Below are 9,227 nucleotides of genomic sequence, written 5' to 3'. Positions count from 1 at the left end.
GTTTGTGCTTACTTAGTTCAAAAGTATTTGACCACTAGCCTACCAATTGGCTTTACACACAAACACTGGCCTCTGCTGGATAGACACGTCACATACCCAACCTCGCTGCCAGAATGCCAACTGTTCCTGCCCCCAGCCTCCAACTGAAATAGTTACACACCGTTCCTCGAAATACTAGCGTAGCAAAGTTACAGAAAAATTAACAAATGGCAAATACATAATCCTCATATAGCCTAGTGGATGCTGTTTACACAGCATAGATTTTGGTTTGCCTTTAATAGCTATTCTGTGGCCAAATCCAGAAACTGTCAGCAAAGCCCCAAACCCTTCTCTCACCGGACTTTTAATTCGAAATACCGCGCTGTCCTTGGGACTTTTAATTTGAAATAACTGGTGACAATGACCCGGAAGTGCCTAGTCGTGGCTGTATTGATGTTTTCCACGTAGAGGCCAGACAGCAGCAACCGATCGCGTCTGTGATAATAATCATATTGGTCATATTTTATCTCTTTATTAATGTATTTATTGAAAGCTAGAGAATATAAACGGTCTATTTTTGTTGGAAAGAAAGGGGATTATTGTGGCATCTGGTGGGCAGGTTAGCCTAGCTACTAGTTAGCTTCCGCGCTAGCTACCGTTAGCTCTCCTTGAGACTCTTCTAAGTGACCCACGGCTTGTTATCTGATAGCTGTAAACTCTACCTGTTTAAATTAATCATGGCAACTAGGCGCCTGACCGATGCCTTCTTATTAATGCGGAACAATTCAATCCAAAACCGTCAGATATTGGCAGAGCAAGTGAGTACACACGACCCCCGGGGTACTCTGAGCACACGTAGCAATGCTGCGGTGAGTCTAATACCGTCCCACCGTCTAACATCTGATGTGTGTGTGTGATGATAGATAGATGGATAGATAGATAGATAGATGGATAGATAGATAGATGGATAGATGGATAGATAGAGAGAGAGAGAGAGAGAGAGAGAGATAGAGAGAGAGATAGATAGATAGATAGATAGATAGATGGATGGATGGATAGATGGATAGATAGATGGATGGATGGATAGATAGGTAGATAGATAGATAGATAGATAGATAGATAGATAGGTAGGTAGGTAGGTAGGTAGGTAGGTAGGTAGGTAGGTAGGTAGGTAGGTAGGTAGGTAGGTAGGTAGGTGGATGGATGGATGGATGGATGGATGGATAGATAGATAGATAGAGATGGATAGATAGATAGATAGATAGATAGATAGATGGATAGAGATAGATAGATAGATAGATAGCCTGTTAAGCCGAATCTAGATAGCGGCCATCTACCAAGTCTTTATAGTATAGGCTATCACATACATGCTACTGGAGAAGTATCTAGATGTTCTTTCAAGCCAGCTAGATACAAACTCGCTGCAGTTTTGCGATCAAGTTTTGCCTCCTATCCGAGTTGGGCCTTTCAGACCTTATGGACATGGGATACTCTGGTCACTAGATGTCTGTTGAACGACACATGCTTCGTACACATGTCCAGTGAGCAGAATAGACGATTCCATGTCCAGAACAAAAGGTTGAAGGCTGACCAAGACATTGTTGGACCACCATCCTAATTCTGGATTATAAAGTGCAACCAACATGTTTGACCCAGATATACCTCAGTGATTTGACCCCCCAGCTTGCTATAAACCTGCAGGATGCATGATGTGCCCTGACCATGACACATGCATTTGAAGGGGAAAGAAATCACAAGGAAAAGGCAGAACCTGGAATTCAATTGAAGGCAACAGTTTAACTTGATTGAAGGAAATTTACAGGAGTGACAGTTCCATAAGATGTGTTGTAGATGGTCAGACGTTACATTTGGATGATGTGTGTGTGTGTGTGTGTGTGTGTGTGTGTGTGTGTTTTTGAGTAGTGTCTATTGCATGTGAACCCGAGTGCTTGTTGCAAGTGCATGCTAGCATTGAAGAGAGCTGCCCATAGCACTTTGTATTTAGTTTGAGCACTTTTCTGCTTTATATTTTGGGTTCATGGGTGTTTATGTTTTGTCTGTTTCATACATTTGAGGCACATGGATGTGTTTAGATTGTGTGTTAGTTGCTATGCCAACCACCTGCATGGTCATCTCCATCTCTGTCCAGGTATCTGAAGTCCAACTTCTCATTTAATCCAAATTCTCATTTAATCCAAATTCTCATTTTAATCCAAATTCTCATTTAATCCAAATTCTCATTTAATTCATATTCTCATTTAATCCTGGCTGATTGAAGCAGATGACCAGTTTATATTGCTAAATTGCCAGTGTTGCTGCCGACAGATGCCAACCTGATGGAAAATGATCTTGTGGTTTGATGTCATCGGCACATCAGTCTGAATTGGTTTAAGGGAGTGGTGTTCCAGTTTCCGTTTGTAAATGACACAATATCTTTCAAAGAGAGAGCCTTCATGATGTTCATCTTATCACATGGCTATCACAGGCCTATCTATTTGCATGCAAACCAGTGCTATCTGGTAAAACACCCAATGCTTTCCTGCATCGTTTCGTGCATCGTGCAATGCATCGTTTATTGATGTGGGCAAAGGGGTGTTTTATCTTGCATTCACTCTCTCACTTTCATCTCAAAGTGTTCATTCATTCATTTCTTAGTGATTTAATTTTGGTCTCAAAATCCTACATAAATGTATATGTGTGAGAGTGCCTGCAAACATCACTGTGAAGCAAATCTGTAGGCATGGGGGCGACTGTCAGCTGGGGACTGCTTATTGTCTTGGCCTCACTTTCTCTCACTTCTGTCCACCCCACCTCTTGCTTTTTCCTCATTGGATGGGACTACCCTGGGCTCTGCCAATCACATTAGGAGCTTGATGAGGTACTGTTCAATGTCTGTGAAGCAGAACTGTATCAATCCTCAACAACCAAGATACTATACTGTGTATATTGAGAGGAACCTACAATGTCTGAATGCAGAAGGAATAGTCACAGGATGTGTAGATGAATACTTTGTTTTGATCATTTTGCCGTTAGCTGGCTGATGACCGAATGGCCCTGGTCTCAGGGATCAGTTTGGACCCAGAGGCGGCTATTGGAGTCACAAAGAGACTCCCTCCCAAATGGGTGGATGGAGTTGATGAGGTAAGTACCAAGGCTCATAATGAACCCTCCTTTTCAACATGTTGTTTCTTAATAGGAAAAGATAGCCTTTGTTTAATGCCCTTCCACAAGAAAAGTCAGTTAAAGAGCTGTGGCCTCTGTGGACGGTTTTTTTAAAGACCCATGTTTTTAGACAGGCATCTGCTTAACCGTGAATGTCTGTATTTCTATGTTTATGTCCTGTCTCTGTAATTTTATTGTACTTTCATTATACATCTCAATATTTCTGTCGGTAATTCATTGTACTTATCTGATGTTTCTGTCTGTTTTTAATTCTGTGAAACACTTTGTGACTGTGTGTTTGTGTGAGGTGCTATACCAAATACAATTTACTTGCAAATACATTTACTGTCTTGTTAGAACTCTCAAATGTTGTTAGAGCCCAGTTACATGATCTTCATGTAACACTTAATTCATGACATAAACTCAGGTGTGCAGTCATGATCTTCATGTAACACTAAATTCATGACATCACACCTTTTTTCCTTTCAGATTCAGTATGAAATCACACGGATTCGTCAGAAAATGAAGGAGCTAGCAGCTCTTCACGACAAACACATGAACCGTCCCACACTGGACGACAGCAGTGAGGAGGAGCACGCTATAGAGATCACCACCCAGGAGGTCACACAGGTACACTGTTCACACGAAACAAACCGCATCTAGAGTACTGTGATCAACACCACTACAGCCACATCCTATAAGGTGCATCTTACGGGGAATACCTGCCTGGCTATGCTCTTATAAACGGAGCTCTTAGTACTAGCTTGTGGTCTTGTTTAGTTTGACATTTTTGTATTTTCCCCTACTGTAAGCAGGGCTGAAAATTAACACCTGCCACCGGCCAAATGCAGGTAAAATTTCCAATTGGCGACTAGATTTCGAAAGGATATCTGAAAAAAAAAAAAAACTTAAGCCGGTAGATTTTTTTCATCTACAGTCCCCTTGGCAGGTGACTCACCATGAGCCAAAAATATAATATAATTATATTATTATAATAATATATAATATATATATAATATATATATATATAATAATAATTATAATATAATTTTCACCCCTGACTGTAAGTATGAAGCCTGGGAGACATCATGTCATGGTTGCTGGTGTGAGATCTGAATGTCTTTCCTTGTCTGCTTCTCCGTGGCTGGTGTGTAGATGTTCCACCGGTGCCAGCGCGCCGTGGTCGGCCTGCAGACGCGCTGTGGTCACTGCACCGAGCAGGAGGAGCGTCTGCTGAGGAACGTGGTGTCCTCGCTGGCTCAGAGCCTGCAGGAGCTGTCCACCAACTTCAGACACACGCAGTCCAGCTACCTGAAACGTACGAGCTCCTAGGAAGGAGGCGTGATATTTCACATGCTTGGGAATTTACTTGCTCCTTGCAGATATCCAGATATCTGCAACAGTCACTCACTCACTTAGTAAACAGTCACTCACTCACTTAGTAAACAGTCACTCACTCACTTAGTAAACAGTCACTCACTCACTTAGTGAATTCTTCCATATATAACCACCCATCCACCCTTGTAGATCAGCTATGGTTTGTAATTACTCTCGTATGTATTCCCTCTTTTTCAGGGATGAAGAATCGTGAGGAGAGATCGAAGCACTTTTTTGATTCTGGTCCTCTGATGGAAGAAGATGAAGACATCGCTCTGTATGACAGGGTGAGCTACGCTGTGATAACACCAATCAAACTGATTCATCTTATACTATAGCATTAATGTGGGTATTCTTAGAACACTTACATACATACCTTTATTTTGAAAGGGTTCGTTTTAGAGATTAAATGAAATGTCATCTATTGCCATGTATAATGAGAGTATAATGGATAAAAGAATATTATTCTATTCAAGACTGTAAAAGAATATATCTAAATGGCACTCTCCCTCAGAGGACCTGACACTTGCCATCCCATAATATGACGTTCCTCCAGGGCTTCACAGACGACCAGCTGGTTCTGGTGGAGCAGAACACGGTTCTGGTGGAGGAGCGAGAGAGGGAGATACGGCAGATCGTCCAGTCCATCTCTGACCTGAACGAGATATTCCGAGATCTGGCTGGAATGGTGGTGGAGCAGGTGTGTGACAAGTTAGCGTACATAACACATCTTAATCAATATAGTACATCTTAATTAATATAATACCTATCTTAATCAAGAAAATCTAAAGCTAATCAATCATGTTATGTACATTAGGGCTGTCAAATAAATATTAAAACTTCAACTAGTTGTCGACTTTGGGGGGAAAAATGCACAGTCGATCTTGAAAATGTAGCTTCGATAAGTACAGTAGGCTACCGCAAAGCAGTATCAACAAAAAAATCGAATCATGCCTAAACACATTACGTTAGTATTCATTCTTTTCAACATGGCCAAAATACTAGCCAAATGACTGCATACAGTATCTGTCTATCTATCTAGGTGGCGTAAGATCCGAGTGCGTCTTCTCCTCGTTATGGCAGGCAACATTGTAAACAAGCACTGAATCTGATCAAGTGAACCAGCACTATTGGCTATTCCTCTTGTTTTGTTTTCAGTTGGCTAAGGCCTAATAAAAGGACCCTATTTGCACTACATGTCACCCATGTTGACTGGGTATTACTTGGATTGCTTGGATTGGATACAGATACGTCTGTGCTTGTTCTTGACAATAGGCGGCAAGCGCTCTCTTGTGCTTACAAGTGGTACTGACCAGTGCGTCATTTCTATGCAAAATGATAGGCCTACCAGTAATCAAATATATTCAATTTTCAGAAAGATATTTAAGAGAGAAAGTCGAATATAATTTGTGCTCAGTTGACAGCTCTAATGTACAGTGACTATGAAAAGTATTCACCCCCCTTAGACTCTTTCACATTTTATTGTGTTACAACATGAAATCAAAATGGATTTAATTTAAACTTTTTTGTCACTGATAAATAGGCCTGTGCAAAAAAAAAAGAGTTTGTCTCAATATTTTTTCCCACGATACTATAATGATTTTCCAGCCCCTGGTATTGAGATATTACAAAAATGGAGGGAAAAAAACTTTTTTTTTTTTTTTTTAATTAAATGTTTAATTAAATGTTTTATTCCATATTGGAACACATTAAAATGTGAAAAAGTCCAAGGGGGGTGAATACTTTTATAGGCACTGTATATCAGCTAATTCAATTAATTATTACACATTTATGAATCACAAACACAATTATGATTAAGGTTACACCACTGATATGAATGATATATCTAATAGCATTGCTTATTGGATGTTAGTAGTCCATGTATGACTGTATATTCTGGTGATTGTATATTCTTATTCCCATATCAGGGAACAGTACTTGACAGAATTGACTTCAACGTGGAGCAATCGTGTGTCAAAACAGAAGACGGCTTAAAACAATTACAAAAGGTGAACACATGGATCTCTTATATGGATGTTCGGGATACAAACGTCTTGATTGATGTCCCTCAGTGAAACATTACATTACATTACATGTAACATGTAACATGAAACCTCTGCTTTGTTTCCATGGTTTCCCCGTAGGCTGAACAGTATCAGAAGAAGAACAGGAAGATGCTGGTCATTTTAATCCTCTTCGTCATAGTCGTCGTTCTAATACTTATTCTTTTTGGGACAAAGTTTTAGTTTGGTAAACCTGTTTTGTGGTACGTGTGTGGATGTTTGGTGTGCATCTGTGTGTGCTTGTATGAGGGTCTTCTCTGTCCGTATCTGTCCTCCAAATGACGCTGCCTGATGCTCCTACCAACCAATCAGCATCAGAAGAATCTTCCCTCCAGCTTCATGGCTCTTGGAAAATGTAACTGTAGGTGCCTGATCATAAAGAGGTCTAGAGATGATCAAGGAAGGGTGCCCACATGACCTAGTGACAGACATGCACACATCCTCTAGACAGAAATGGAAGAGTGGTGAACTACTGATTGTCATTGCATAGCAACAGATTGTTGATTATGTAACAAAATGTGTTGTTGCTTTGGAAGCTGAGTATTATCTGTCCAGTTTCATTGCAAGATATTGGTAAACCCATCTACGTGTTTAACACCCACAACCTACAGTACAGGACTGCGTTTCCCAGAGGCATCGTAGCGCTACGTTCATCGTAAGCTACGGCGTTCGTCGCAGCGCTACGAGGAACGTAGCAAACGCAGCCCAGATGGATATTCACTGTAGACACTGTATTCCCTTGTACACTGGTGATCTGCTTGGTTCTATTTTCTTTAGGAGGCTAAAGGGACAAACATCTGTACTCTACCCTCTGAGATTTTTTATTATTATTATTTACCAAATCAGTGTCAAGAAGCTATATTTCAGCTCACTTGATTATTTTTTCCGTTTCATGACCCTCTTCTGTCCAATATTGCACATTATACATCAGTTTTCTCTCGTCTTTAATCCCTCTTGCAGTTTGCACATATTGAAAGACTGGTTGGTTTTGTCATGGCTGTAAAACTACTCTCTCCTGTATGATATGAATAAATAACTATTTATTTTTAGTTTAAATATATGGTTAAAGTGGTCTTATTGAGCGCAGGATTTCTACTCATTCCGAGGACCTTGGGGAAGGTGGTGAAAATGCACACTTGAAACATGAGCTTATACACATCTAAAGATGGAATGAATATCTGTTAATTGGAATTAATTATTTCACTTTTAAGTCCAGTATAAATGCTTTATGTTTGTTCAAGTGTCCTTGACTATTATTTCACACCTGATATCTTGGGAGAATTTTCCATCTCTCAAGTTTAGTTGCACACAGCGATTAAAAATCATTGTTGTTTGTTCAGTGTGGAAAAACGATCACCCAATGGTATTGTACATTAACTGATTTTTTTTTTTTACTATTGTGGATGTTGACAGATTTGTAAAAAATAAAATAAACAACGAATAGAAGAATATGTATATGATTTTGATTTCTTTCCTTACATTTTGAAATTTTTTACCTGACAGGATGCTTGGATGGGACAGGACAAATTTCATCAGCGACCACCTCAGCATGTGTGTTCTGTGTCTCCCATTACACGTGTGGTTTGTGTCACTGTATGACAAGAATAAACGACTTTGAAAAGGACGCCATGTTTGTTTTGTAGGGCACTGGTAGGTCATCCTGAGGATGTAGGGCACTGGTAGGTCATCCTGAAGATGAAAGCCAACTTTTCAGTACACTGGGCCAAATGGTAAGTGGACTGCACTTACATATAGTGCTTCAATCCAAAGCGCTTTACAATGGCCTCATTCACCCATACACACACATTCACACACCAATGGTGGCAGCTGCCATGCAAGGTGCTAAGGAGCAATTTGGGGTTCAGTATCTTGCCCAAGGACACTTTGACATGTGGACAGGAGGAGCCGGGATTCGAACCGCTGACCCTACGATCATTGGACGACCCACTCTACTTCCTGAGTCACAGCCGACCCAAGTGGCAGATCTCATCCTGGACTACAACCAGTTCAGCATGAGTCTCAGATGGGTCTGTAACAGAGTGGCACAGACTAGAGGTTGGGGTCATCACAGGCTGGACCATCTCTGTGATGTCTACTGAGCCAGCTACCAATCAGGGCCTTCATGGATGACCTTCTGGAGCAGACAACGTCTAGGTGTGTTGACCTCCTGGAGGTCATCCTGTCATAAATTAGATTAGCACAGCTATGTGAAAGGTTGAGGGAGGTGGTGAGGTGGTGAAACTACAATTTCTATGACAGAAGCTATCAGCATGGCAATCAGCTGAAAGGCGAGGTGTATACGCCCATCAAGGATAGCTGGAGAGGTTTGCGGGGCAATCGTTCTACAAAGCCTTGAGCACTCTGGGGAGGAGAACAGCCATGAAGAACATCACAGAGGCAGCGGAGAAATCCTGCAGATGGATCTGGACCAGGAGAGGAGGTCCATGGGGAGTAGCTTATCCCACCTGAAAACAGTCAGGGTCTGATCAACCACGGCCGGGTCACCTGGGTCCCCAGACTTCCCCGGGTGTCTGATGTGGAAAGACCCAAAACACCCAATGACTCCAGGTTCTATCAGTGATAATGTGCTCAGGAGCATAGGAGATATATATAATGTCTATTTATGTCCATATTATATCTTTGTTC

General features: G+C 41.1%; 1 protein-coding gene across 2 annotated transcripts; it reads left to right on the top strand.

Moving 5' to 3' along the window:
- The first annotated feature begins 487 nt into the window (after positions 1–487).
- Positions 488–7,929, top strand: stx16 (syntaxin 16). Of its 2 annotated transcripts, none has more exons than XM_084441183.1 (8): positions 488–797; positions 3,013–3,120; positions 3,631–3,771; positions 4,297–4,459; positions 4,717–4,805; positions 5,075–5,218; positions 6,447–6,527; positions 6,663–7,929. In XM_084441183.1, the coding sequence occupies exons 1-8, from the start codon at positions 717–719 to the stop codon at positions 6,762–6,764; spliced, it is 909 nt and encodes a 302-aa protein (XP_084297309.1). In that variant the 5' UTR covers positions 488–716; the 3' UTR covers positions 6,765–7,929. The 2 variants fall into 2 exon arrangements, with proteins under 2 accessions (XP_084297309.1, XP_084297308.1); XM_084441182.1 differs by having other exon boundaries at positions 488–848.
- Positions 7,930–9,227: the final 1,298 nt, after the last annotated feature.

The sequence above is a fragment of the Borostomias antarcticus genome, assembly GCF_949987555.1.
Source record: "Borostomias antarcticus genome assembly, chromosome: 7".
Taxonomy (NCBI): Eukaryota; Metazoa; Chordata; class Actinopteri; order Stomiiformes; family Stomiidae; genus Borostomias; species Borostomias antarcticus.
This window is presented reverse-complemented; position numbering and strand designations above follow the sequence as displayed.

What these genes read in the sequence shown, in the direction of transcription:
- stx16 (XM_084441182.1), top strand. Translation starts at nt 717, where the DNA reads ATGGCAACTAGGCGCCTGACCGATGCCTTCTTATTAATGCGGAACAAT. An exon ending in CCACCCAGGAGGTCACACAG is followed by an intron (nt 3,772 to 4,296) that starts GTACACTGTTCA and finishes GCTGGTGTGTAG; the next exon opens with ATGTTCCACCGGTGCCAGCG. An exon ending in GCAGTCCAGCTACCTGAAAC is followed by an intron (nt 4,460 to 4,716) that starts GTACGAGCTCCT and finishes CCTCTTTTTCAG; the next exon opens with GGATGAAGAATCGTGAGGAG.